The 13310-nt window shown below is 38.0% G+C and overlaps 1 protein-coding gene across 15 annotated transcripts in view; it reads left to right on the top strand.

Annotated features, from left to right (window-relative positions):
• The window catches only part of EPB41L2 (erythrocyte membrane protein band 4.1 like 2), a 196034-nt gene that overhangs the window by 146163 nt on the left and 36561 nt on the right, over positions 1-13310 (top strand). For 10 of the 15 annotated variants that reach the window (XM_032484917.1, XM_032484915.1, XM_032484912.1 and 7 more), the window contains 3 exons: positions 2680-2852; positions 7332-7504; positions 12090-12152. In XM_032484917.1, the coding sequence (XP_032340808.1) occupies positions 2680-2852; positions 7332-7504; positions 12090-12152 (409 nt within the window). Of the gene's footprint in view, positions 1-2679; positions 2853-7331; positions 7505-9143; positions 10543-12089; positions 12153-13310 lie in introns of those variants that run through there. The other 5 variants (XM_032484921.1, XM_032484920.1, XM_032484918.1 and 2 more) reach the window with 2 other exon arrangements.

Here is a 13310-nt window from a genome sequence, read left to right as displayed (position 1 = left end):
AACCTAAAAATATATCAAAAGGAAATGTTGCGTGATCTTGAAGTGATAGGGCTGAAATATTTTATTGCTTGGTCTACATTTTCTTAGAAAATTTATTCACATTACCATGGACTTAAAAATTATTTTAGAGAAAGCTACTAAATGTTTGTGTTCAACCTTTTTTTGTTTTGGATGTTTATTTCTATTTAATTGCAGCTTAATTGCTTAAGGATTTCTTTGTGATCAGAAAATTCATCTGTAAGCTAAATACCCTGTGTATGTGCTCACCAGTGCCAGTCGGGCAAGAAAGTACTTTATCTCAGTGTGACATAAATAAAAGTTCTCTAGTTAGTGACTTTCCTTCTTTTGCATTATGACTTATATCTGCCTTTAAAATTTTTTTCTTGTATTTCTTGTATTTATATTTTTCATAAACTGTAAATAAGAGAAAGTTCTCATATGGAGCTGCTCGTTCTGGGAAGACGTGGCCTTTGGTTGAGGTACAATCAACTGAGGCGAGCCTACAGAAGGGTTCTGGTTAACCCAGTCTCCCTCCCTTCTTTTCCTCTAGTCCTTTTTCTTTTTTTAAAATAATTTTATTTGACTGTGGCAAGATCACATAACAAATTTTAAGTGTAGAATGTATTACTGTTGACTGTAGGTACAATGTTGTATAGCAGATCTCTAGAGCTTGCTCATCTTATTTAATTGAAACTTTGTGCCTGTGATTAACAACTCCCCATTACCCCCTCCTTCCATCCCTTGGTAACCTCCATTCCAGTCTCTGATTCTGTGAATTTGACTATGCTAGATACCTCATATAGGTAGAATTATGTAGTATTTGTCTTTGTGTGCCTGGCATGTTTTTCATTTAGCATAATGTTCTCAAGGTCTATCCTGGTTGTCACATATTACAGAATTTTCTTCTTTGTTAAAGGCTGAATAGTATTCCATTGTATGTATATCCCATATTCATCTGTCAGTGGATGTTCAAGTTGTTTCCACATCCTAGTTATCGTGAATAGCGCCATAATGAACATGAGAATGCTAGTATCTCTTTGAGCTTCTGGTTTCAGTTCTTTTGGAAAAATACCCAGAAGTAGGATTTATGAATTATGTGATAGTTTTATTTTTAATTTTTTGAGAAGCCTCCCTACTATTTTACATAGCTTCTGCACCATTTTGTATTCCCACCAACAGTGTGCAAGGGCCAGTTTCTCCACATTCTCACCAATACTTACTGTCTTTTGTTTAGTTTTTAAAATTTTGTGGAAGTGGGGGTATCTCCTTTGGGTCATCAACACATGTTTCTCCTTTGAGATATTTTTAAAGAAGTGTCTCTTCTGTTGGTTCTCCCAGTACCTACAGAGCATACTTAATAATAATAATAGATGATAATAGAAATGAATGTGATTTAGCCAACTTGTTTTTCAAGGAGAATGGGCATTTCTTAAGTGCTTCACTGATGAGCTTACCAATGACACTTTTTCTCTTGTACATCACTGCTTTACACAGTCTAGTATTCCAGATTTGTAATTTAAGAATATAGAGCTTTTTCCAAAGCACAGTTTGAGGCACTGACATCTTCAGATTATACTTTCTTAGCAGCTTCTGTGTCTCCTTTGAAAATCTATTGGCATAAGATGGAAGTTTTTCAAGAAACATTTCTGCCACCATACCTGACTAGACTGAAGCCAAGAGTATATTAGTTCTTTTTCTGTCAGTTTCGTTCTAACACCTTGTTTTTCTAGGTTAATACAATTGAGAGTCCTGAGGTGATGGAGGAGCATCTCTTGTGTTACTACTTGGAGCTTTACCTTGACTTGAGTCTCTCTTCATTGCTTATTAAGCGGATTTCTACAAATTGAGCAGAAAGTCTAGAAATACTTGAAATGGTGAAGAACTCTTTAAGAAATCACTCTTGTTTGGAGAATCATAGGAAAAACTTTAGTAGAGTTCTCCGTATCCTGGAATTGTCAACTAAAGTCTTCTTATTAATAAATTCTTTAAGTGCGCTGAGATTATCTTTTTTGTTAAGATGTTTCGCCAACTCTTGATCAGGCAATGAAAATAAGATAATTTCAGTTGTATTCCAGACAAGATTGGCTCATTTCCTGAAAACAAGCTTTTGCATAAGTCTGGAAGTATTTGACATCAAGAAAGTTTTACCTCATTCATTTTGAACCCAGAGTTTAAGCAGGAGAATTGTGCTGGCAAGATAGGATGTTAGTCATCCCGACAGATCTGCTGTGTGCTGTGTCCGTCACGGGAAACATTTGATGGAACAGATTCCCAAGTTAGATGTTCTTTCCCAGGAGGAATAGACATAAATATTAAGAATTACTAACAGTAATGGATTGCTGCTTGGCACTTACAGCTAGGAGCAAGAATTCCGACATATGTGTTTATATAAATGATTTAAGTTGATACAAATAAATAACCTTTGATGCATATTGAGAACAGCTGCTCTTTTACTTGGTTGAGGAAAATACATTATTCATGAATACATGAATGGGGGTTTATTCATCTCATTATAAGGCTCTGTATGGGAGAGTTTATAAATAATGTTCATTTTTATTAGAAAGTTTAGGCAGCATTTTTTGGACCAAATAATCATACTTAATAAGACATTAAAATATATAGTTCTGAAGTTAAAAAAAATCCATAACATCTAATTTTATTCCCTTCTTCCGCCCACAGGCTTGTGTCTCCAGAGCAGCCACCAAAGGCCAAGTTCCTGACCTTGGGGTCCAAATTCCGCTACAGCGGCCGTACCCAAGCGCAGACCCGCCAGGCCAGCACCCTCATTGACAGGCCAGCGCCACACTTCGAACGCACCTCTAGTAAACGGGCCTCCAAGAATCTAGATGGAGGTAAACACATTTATTATAATTCTGGTTTCTGTTAATCTTTCTCTAATCCAGTGGGATCTGAAAATGTTGATCTAGTTAATGAGGCCCCCAGAAATACCCTAGAAGGGTAGCCATTCTTTTTCTGAGCAAATAAAATATTATTACTTACCCTCACAAGAAAATAACGTTACGCTGTTTTGTTTTGAAGTTGTTATTCTGAACCTAAATTTTCTAGACACTGTCAATACACATAAATGCTAGTTGACTTCTCATTGATGAGATGGTGGACAGACGTTTTTACTGGCCTAACTTAATTGTGATGTATTTTATGTGACCTACTTTCTTGATCTTGTTAATTAATGGCAAAAAACTGTAATTCCAAGGGTTTTTTTTGGTGTACATGAATGTTTATTCAAAGGAACATAAAACATTCATTGCATAATCGCATTTTTATGAATTTAAAAACCCTTACTGAAGCTTAACAAACATTCCAGCATATGGGAAACCATTCACAACTTCAGAGGATTTGTTTAAATACAGTGCTCTAACAAAGAGAAAGGAAATATAATGTGTTCATCTATTCTTACACCTAAGGGGAGACATATAAATTTGTATATTTTTTGTATTGGAATTCTAATTAGCTACACATTTGTAGTTTAAAAAAAAAAGGACACAAAGAAATAAATTAATGTTGCTTCCTTTTATTTTATTTATCTTATTACTCTGTCTAATTTGGGGGGTAATGGCAGGTTTTCCATAAAAGAGACAAGGTTAATTTTAATTAGAATGCTTTATGAAGGACTTAATTTTTCCTTCTACCTAATAGCAAGTAATTGGTGCAGAAGCCTTCCTACCAGAGGTGGTTTTCCAACATTTTTTGATTGATTAATCTCAAAATATATACAAAAATAGTAATGGTAAATTTGAAAATGTCTATTTTACTACTATTTATCAGGAAAAACCTTTTTTTGGTTGTTATTACTGATATCTTTTTGAAATATAAATTTGAACAATTTATGTTTCAAATAATTAGCTAAAAACAAACTGGATAGGCTGATAGATTAAAAATGTCCTCTCATTAGTGAAGGATTGATACCCTTTGGCCTTGATTGATTTTTCCTGGAATAAACTTAGAAAACAGATTCAGACAGACACATGGAGATACTTCCCAAGATTTTTTCGTGGGCATTTTTGTGTATATAGTTACTGAATTCTACTCTTGGAGAATCTTTCATACAGTTTTATGAGACCGCAAAAAAAATGTGCAGCGGGACCATAAATTGTGGCTCAAATAAATGTCCACATTCCCAAATGTAGTGATTTAAATTTAGTGAATTATTACTGTACGATAGTTGTCAGAGTATCTTTCAGCTCATCAGCACCTGAGCACTTTTTCCAAGTGAATCTGAGAACTCTGCCCACTTATGTAAATATTTCACAAGCCTTGCGCCTTGCCACAGAGAATTTATACCAATGCTGAATAAATGCGATCAGTGTTGATTAATGCCCTGAGAGAAATCATTCCTCATTCTGGAACACTGCTTCAGCCTTTGTTTTAAACTATGAGGTTTTAAAACTCTTATATTGCAAATTCAAAAGTTTAAAGAGAGCGGTGAACCAGTGTGTTTTCTTTGAGGTATATAAACTGCTCAAGGAAACCCACCATCTTGTAAGGGCAGTTAGCGCAGAGGGTTATAGTAGGTCTGTATCTGAAAACAATGATTTTCACAAATAAAAGCAACAAACATGGCACAGTAATCCATTATTTTTCCTTTTGTGTTTTGGACACTGTAATTCATCAGATGGGCAAGTCATCAAAAGGATGATTGTGTTACTGTGGAAAAGAGGAGGCTTTTCATGCCAATACATGACCAGACAGCTAGGGAACTATTTGATTAGGACTTACGTTCTTTTTTTTTTTTTTCCCCAGAGCAAAGCTAGGCTGTAACCTGGTACTGAACTTTATTTTCTCTACCACCCCATCCATGTGCCTCCTTTTGTTGTTGTTGACATGTGTTTTCTTTTTCCTGTTAGTTTTTAAACAGTATAGGTTAATTTAAATATATAAATACTCTTCATTCTTAAGGCTTGACAAATTAAAATAAATCTTCTAGTGATTGCATAGAAAGTAAAAATCAATGTGATTTTCAAGATCAAATAGCAGAATAGAAGTCAATCTAGGGTAGCTGTTTTAGAACAGTGAGATTCCAGGATTGCAAAAGCAAACCAGAAAGGAGGCAAGTCAGTCATTCAGAGCATTAACAACACAGATGCTTTTGGGAGCAGGGGAAACAATTATTTCCTCAAAATGGAAAAGTACAGTAAGCAGTGACACTACAGATTGGGCCATCAGGGAAGGAAGGGCTTATCTGAGGAAGGACCATTTCAGTTGAGACTTGAAGGATGAGAAGGAGACAGCCTTGCATAGGGCAGGAGATGAAGCATTCCCCACAGCAGGAGTAGCAGGTCTGATGGTCATGAGTTTAGGGAGAGCTTGATACATTCTAGGAACACAGAGAGGGCAAGTGTAGTCTGAGCTTACTAGCGACGGGGAGAGGTAGGCTGAGAGCAGGTCACACAGGGCCTTCCAGGCCATGGTGGAGAGTGTGGTTTTTATCCTAGGAAACTGCTGATGGGCGTGTGGATGGTTACGTACACGTGTACACACTTGTGCACCCACATAAGTATACAGTGCCGTCTTTTAGAAAAAAATCACTTGATGCCATGTCAAGAACAATTAGAAAGGATAGAGAGGCAGCTCAGGCAGACTGGTTAGGAATATTGTCTTGATGAGAGTTGTGGGGGTTTTGCCTTGGATGGTAGTAGACCAGTGAGCCATTTGGTGCCATAGGCTCAGTGCCTGGGGCCAAGCTTCTCAGGGTTCTACAAGGGCCCAAGGCCTGAAAAAAATTATTAGCTGCAAACTGAAATCAGTAAGTGTTTGATAAAAGTGTGCAGTGTCAACATTTTGCCAACTTCATTATGTAACTTTAAATTTGACATTCATTAAAATTTTGATATTACTACATTTGGAACCACTTCTAGGTCAGATTTTCTCGTTTTGCAGTAAATGAATACTGTGCAATGGGTGCTTAGAAACTGTAATCATAGGGTAAAGAATTACTCATAGTCATATACTTTCCAAGGAAAAATTATTAAATTTTTTTTTAAAAGTTAAAGCCTAGAAAATAATTGTACTTAATGTATGATGTGAGTTCATTTCAATATTTAATATGATTTGGTGTGGGCTTTCCAAAGTATGGGTATTTAAGAGTTGTGAAAATCTTAAAAGGGACTTGAGTGGTAAATAGAGATGGAAGGAACTGTCCACATTGAGAAATAGATCTCAGGACTCTTGGACTTGCTGATTGTTGAGGGGTAAAGGAAGCGGCTTCAAGGTTTCTGACTTGAGTAACTGGGTGCAAGCATGAGAGCGTATTTGGTGAAAAGTTGAGACTGGGGAATGAGGAAGTTTTGGACAGGACACATGATGGGTGTGAATCAAGAAGTTTCTTGTGACACATGGGTTAGAGGTCTGGATGTCACCCAAGTTCAGTATGGTGGGTCACACACATCCCTGCCCTCCGCCAGCTTGCAGCCTAGAAGCCTTTGTTTACTGGGCTTCCGTAGGGGCGTGGAACCAAAGCAAGCCACACTATGTCAGGAAAGTGGTTTTTACACAGGTAAAATGACCTCAGAGGTTGTCCCAGTATTTGGGGGAGAAACTGTAGATGGACAGAGGCTTTTGCCAGTTGCTGCTCACTTTGCCTTGTTGAGATTTGAGGCCATCTTGGGTTGATCTGGCATGACAGAAATGTCAACACATGTCCCTGCCCATCTGGAGGAAAGATGAAGGGAGCCTGGTTTCCTAAGGTGAAGGGTTTCTATGTGTTAGACTTAACTGTATGTCAAATTGAGGCATTCAGGAGGGCGGTTAGAAAAATGAGAAATACTAAACATAAATATGGAAGTTAATTCTCTAAAATCTACCCTTAATGTCTTATAATTTTGAGTGGTGTTCAAATTAAAGGTTCCTTTATGGAGGAATTCCTAAAACTTATTGAAGCAAAGCATTTTAATAATTAGGTAATTATTTGTTGCAATAAATAGATTCAGAAATAAGTTCAGGCAATATTAAAGAGACCATAGAGAATTAAAATACTGTTCCTATTATCATTCTGTCATATTGTCCTGACTGATGTTTCAGCTGGTCTTAGAGCTCCTCCTACTGGCCAGTTCCATGATCCAAGTACATCCTTCAGAAATCTGTGATTTGAGAGCTTGGTGTAATTTAATGTGTTAAAATGCAGAATACTTTTAGAGTTTATTAAAAGTTTAAAAATGAGTTTATTTGGTATGTTATCTTCATAGTCAAACAGAGTTCCTCTTTCTACTAGTTGTCTATATACTGCCTTTTTATCTGTGATGGTGGGAGGGTAGTTTTATGTAGTTTTATTGTTTAAATGTCCTAAAGGAATCCAAACGCTCATTCTTTACTAGGTCCAGTTGCTGTTGTGGACCAAAGTCTTATGAAGGATATTCCTGGCCCTGCTGGGGAGGTTTCAGCACGTGGCCCTGGAGTTGTCAGCACAGCTGTGGTACAAGATGGCGATGGCAGAAGGGATGTCAGAAGCCCAGCTAAAGCCCCACATGTGCAACTCATTGAAGGAAAGGTATGGTTAATTAGTAGAACACGTGGTTTTAAACGTGTACTTAGACTAAAGGCTGTCTTTGCATTTGTTTTTTCAGAACTCAAATATTTAATAGCAGTCATTGTATATTCTCTGTTCATATAATTTTCTATTTTTCAAGAATATGTAGACTCTTGCTGATTTGGAATGGGTCTCTAACCTTTTTCTGATTGTTGGTTCAAAGCAAAATATTTCAGTATCTTAATGCAAGTAAGTGATTTACTGGCCTTTTGTCTGTCTTTATAATCATCTTATTTAATTAAATCCCCAAATTATAAAAGCTATGATGATTTGAAATTCATATTTGCTTTGTTTGAAGTAAATTTTAATGTGTAGCCTGTATGTTGATTATTTTATTGTATTGACTTGAATTTTTGAAATGAAGAAAGGTGGTCTTTGAGAAAAATGATCATTTTTCATTAACAACCTATAACTGATGAAGAAGAAATTCTTAAGCAAAACGTAATTGTTTTGTGAATAGTGAGAAGATGGTGAGTTGCTTTGGGCCTTTTTTGCTGCTTATACCACAGTATAAGGAGAAGTAACCTATGTTGTGTTTTCACATTTGTCGCTGTTACTTTACGTTACCCTGGGCAAGTACAGTTACTCAGAAGTTGATTTGGAGTAGCTTTGAGTTCTTCAGATCTGTTCTCCGAATCTGCACAAAGCAACTTCTGAATGGATAACATTGGAAGTAAATGTGAAAAAAGAAACGAAACCATCCTGTGGATCAATACTGTTTCCAAAGTGTTAACTTTGAAAATTTTCTAAATGTGCAACATGGATTTATAAAGAACCTTCTAGATGAGGTAGCTGCCAGTGCCTTACGAGTTCCTGCCCCGGCAGCCTCTAACCCCCGCAGGGGGATGCTCGGGCAGCACGGGGGCCCTGCCTCATGCTCCACGTGCAAGTCTGCAGGTAGTGAGTGCCACCAAATCCTCTTCATTCCTTTGTTAAGGAATTTGTGAATGTCACATTTTATAAAATTTTTGGTTAAAACCTAGTTAAAAAGAACAGAAATCGCATCGAACAAGGTATCCTGAACTGCTGGAAAGTTGTCAGAATGGCTGACGATCATGCTGCTGAGGCACTCAGGAGAGCGACTGCTTACATCGGGGACAGGAGGGCTGATCACCTGAGAAAGCCTCCGTTCCATTCTGTCTAGTCTGTTTGATACAAAAGAAGAGTTCTTGTCAGTTCCAGAGGGAGTACGGCCTGTCTTTGGCAACCGACTTGGGTGCACTGACCTTTTCGCTAATATTTTCAGTGTTTGTCAGCAGCCAGGTTCAAAAGTAATAATACTATTTAGGGGGGAAAAAAGTAATACTACTATTTGAGTTTCACGGCATCTATGCGCAACCAGTCAGGAAATAATGATTAAATCAGGCTGTGACCATAAGTTGTGTGTGATAAAAGTAGTCCAGTTTTCCTCTTTTAAAAATGGATCATTTAATTCATTTTCTAATGATAACTGTGTTACTGCAGTCCCTCCTTCTAAGTAAAGGTTTTCACTAACTACTCATTTCTTCTTCTCTCCTCTTTCTCTCTTGCCTGTGGTTCTCCTTTGAATGTCTCCGCTGTGTAACCTCACACTCACCCGCGGGTTTGCTTTGGAGAGCAGCCTGTTTCCGTGTGCCCACCTTCACCACTCATCCGCTGTGCGCCATCTCTTTCCCCAAACCTGTTGCTGGTCCCTGAAATGGACTTGCTCTCAGACATTTCGGAGGAAGACCCCTTTGGGGAGGCCGATCAGGTCACACTAGACAGCGTAGAGCACCTTTCCATGGGCGACACCTCAGAGCAGGGGGACTGTGATTCAGTCTTGGACCCTGTCGAAGCCCCTCCTGAGCCCGACTGCCCTCCCACACCCGAGAAGCCTCTGCAGGAGGCTGACCACATGGATTCTGAGCTTGGGTACTTCTCCTTCAGTTTCTGCAAACGCTTTCCACCTCGCTTCCCCTCGCTCCTCGATGAGGATGGCTACCTCGCCTTCCCCAGCCTCCCCAAGGTCTGGGTCTCCTTCCTCCCTGCTGACGTCCAGCACTACGTTCCCATCACCTCCCCTTCCTTCCTTCCTTCCCTCATCCTCATCTTTGGGCTCCTCCTCTCTGCTTCTCAGTCAGTGCCTTTTTCTCTCACCCTTTCCCTTCCTCTGGCTCTATCCCTCTGCTATCTGGAGGCGAAAGCCACTTCCTTGAACGTTTCTTGTGATTGTGGCTTGAACGACAAAACCGAGGAAGAGGAAGCAGTTGCTGGCACCCCTCCATAAGCTTTCACCTGTGGGCTTGACAGAACCACACTTCATCTCATACGCTTCCTAATGTAGAGTGTAAACATATGCATACATTTCATCCTGGTTTATCCCCAAAATAGTATGATCTGCACATTTTCACACACACACACACACACACACACACACACACACACACACACACACACACACCCGTTTTAGTGCATGAGAAATAAGTGTAATTAGACCCTTTTCCTCTTGACTAAGTCCACATGTTTTGAGAACAAAGTTACAGGATTATTTTATAAATATCTGAACCATACTAGGCCATTAAAAAAAAGAGAGAGGGGGACCTGTGTTGCCCTTAATAATCTGTACTGGGTCTGTCCATTTTGTAGATAAATGTTAATACTGTTCCTTTAGGATGGAGACTTTATTTTTTTGATACAGAACTTAGGATGCAGTGGCCGTAACTACAACTGATGTGTTAGTAGGACTCCTTTCTCTCTGTTAGAAAGCCAGGCTTGTTCTCATGTATGAGGATACATCTGAAACCTTCACTTCTGACATGTGTAGGTCTAATCTCAGTAACTCCTTGTCTCCCCATTATGGTAGCATTTGGGGGACGAGATGAAGTTCAGGTAGGTGTTGTTTTTTTTTTTTTAATTTTTTTTTAAACTCTAAATCATGTATTATATGAGTCACTGTCGGGTATTTTGTAAGGAAGATACTATTCTGTTACCTTTTCTTTAACAAATATGTATGAAAAGTGAAACAGTTTTTTGAAAATTTAGACTCTATGGCCCTCAGGTTGGACCTCTTAGTGTTCTTTTATTTAAAATTAGGTATCTGGTTTGAGGAGTTTTGCCCCCATACAGGGCTACCTCTGCAGTACCAAGCAGTGCTCACATGTGCAGTAGTTTTTGATTATTTTGCTCAGTGCGTTCTGGTGACTTCGTGTCCCATGTCCTGGGGATACTATTAATACAGAAAATAAACTACAAAATTTAGAGCAAACCTAAACAAAAAAGTGAAAATAATTAGGCACAGTTGGAGAATCCAACTCAAGGTTACTTGAGGAAATGCCAAAGATTGACACTTCAGAGAATTAAGTGTTGACCAAGGAATTGGAAGGTGTTTCTTAGCAGACTGTTGAGTGGCTGTGTCTAACTTTTCCCTCCTGATCAAAAGATACTCTGAGTTCCTTGTTTACCTTTCAAAATTATATGAATGGTTTAAAAAAAAAAGAGGATTTTGAACTCTTGGACTTGATATCACCATTCCAGTAGAAAAAGAATATATGATCCTGCTATAAATTAACATGTAAATGTTAAATTATTTTCCTTTCGTATCAGAATCAAAATTTTTTCTTTTTTGCTATTCCCCTCCATGAGCCAGTAGTCATCAGTATTTATGTGAGTTTTCAACTTACGAATTCATTCTTTGGATCATTAGATACTTAGAATTACCTAACTATGAAAAAATACTCTTGTTGAAAGAATTTCATGAAAGAAAAGTAGCTATGTAATATAAAAATATTTTTAAATACTCACCATTTTACATGCAAGTAGCAAACTCAACCAGCTTTCCCCCAAGGGAAGAAATCTGTGTTAAAAAATGGAACTAATAAAGTGAATATTTGTCCCTGATATAAAGCAAAAGCCAGAACTGATATCATTATACTTGCCCTCACCCCTAGTTGATTTAGACATTTCAAATTAGAACAGATTGAATTATGCCATTTTTACACTCACATATTTTCATTCCTGAGTACAAACATATTCAAGAGCAGCACATAATCTAGGGACTGAGAGAGAGTGAAGCTTGCATTCTCCATTCCACCTTTGCAAAGGACCATTTCCATCATTTGTACAACACTGTAGGTGAAGAAAGACCAAAGTGGCTTAATATTCTGCGTCAACTGAGGGCCAGACAACAAAGGTTGGTAATGCCGGTTCACCATTTAAGTTCAAATACAGCTTCTTTGCACCAATGGTAGCGTTGCCACTAATCCTCCCCTTCTTTCTGGCCGCTTGCTGTGATTTTCAGGCGAAGATGGAAGAAGAGGAAACACAGCTGGAGGAGGTGGATTTTTTTTTCCCCAAAGTTAAATACCTGGTAGTTGCTGCCTGCCATTATTATTGTGTGTGGGGTGGCACACTTTTAGGGTTTATTTGTGAGTTTTGCTTGTTGTGGCTTTAAGTTCTTAAAGTTTTTTATTCCTCTTTTATTTTAATGTCTTAGACTATCCAACTCTGGGTCATTTTTGGTGCTTGCTGATTGATACACTTATGTTTATTTGCCTTTCCCCCCCCTGTGTGTGATTTAATTTCACAGAAAAATTCCTTGAGAGTAGAAGGGGATAATATTTATGTCAGACATAGCAATTTAATGTTGGAGGTTTGTATAATTTAAGAAAATGACTCTGTCCTAATGGCTGCCACGCTGCTGAGGACGGGCGGTCACGCACAGGCTGGCTGGCTGGCAGCTTTCAAGCACAGTGCATGAAATGCATGGGGAAAATCAACTGGGGAGTGCATGTTACCAGTCCGACTTGGTTCTTTTAAAGTGGCTTAGGTAGGAATGTATCTACTAGAAGTTCTCAAAGTGACAGCTGGGAAAAAATAAATCTGTTTAATCAAATGGATAAAGTTTTTATTCATTAATCTTGAAGTTCTGCAGGTAAACCTGTTTTCTCCTAGTGGGTTATCTCCAGGGTATAGACTCTGAAGTAACATGATCTCGTCCTTAATATACACTCACCAGAACAGATACTTGTTGATCTGGCATGAAATCACTTGGCTCTAGATCTGTGTCCACGATTTTTTTTTGGCGGGGTGAGAGGGGTGCCAAAATCCATGCAATTAGGAATGCGGTCCACTTAAAATCTTCCATTTGAGAATAAGCTAATTAATGGTATTGTTTTTATTAAAAACAAAGAATAAAAAATGAAGGAAAGTGAGAAAGAAAAAAAAAAAAAAGAATACCTAGCTACCCAATTAGGGATGTAAAATGTATTATATTCCCCGTGTCACACGAGAACGGTTTTTTGTTTTTTTCCTCCCCTTCTCATTTTAGGGTAGTTCATGGCGATGTATTTAGTGGAGATCTGCAATCCTCAGTAATTTGACTAATCCGTTTGGTTGCTTTTGGCAGCTTTGATAACTGTTGGAAATGTATTTTTGCATAACTTACTAAAATGCTCTAAAGTGTAATACATAACATTGCTTTGAAGAAATGCAAGAAATGTGCCTGATCTCAAGCCACAGTTATTTTTCCATGCCATGCAAAGATTTGTAGATGTTCATGAGTTTTTGCAGATGGCGATAGAAGCTCATAGATGAGCTACTATGCTTGTGCATGAATATGGAATATCTAATTTTATCAGATGCATGACCTGTTTCTCTGGGAGTAGTGGGATTGAAAGCTATAATTCACTGGTGGCCCCTTGATTTTTGAAATGTAAGAAAACATTTAAAATTCAGTTACTGAATACTACCTTTTATTCCTACAAGTACTATTTATCAGGGCCAATCTAAAAAAATCCCACAAATAACA

This window comes from Camelus ferus, chromosome 8, assembly GCF_009834535.1.
Source record: "Camelus ferus isolate YT-003-E chromosome 8, BCGSAC_Cfer_1.0, whole genome shotgun sequence".
Lineage (NCBI taxonomy): Eukaryota > Metazoa > Chordata > Mammalia > Artiodactyla > Camelidae > Camelus > Camelus ferus.
Note: the sequence above shows the minus strand (reverse complement) of the source record. Positions and strands in the feature narration are given on the sequence as shown.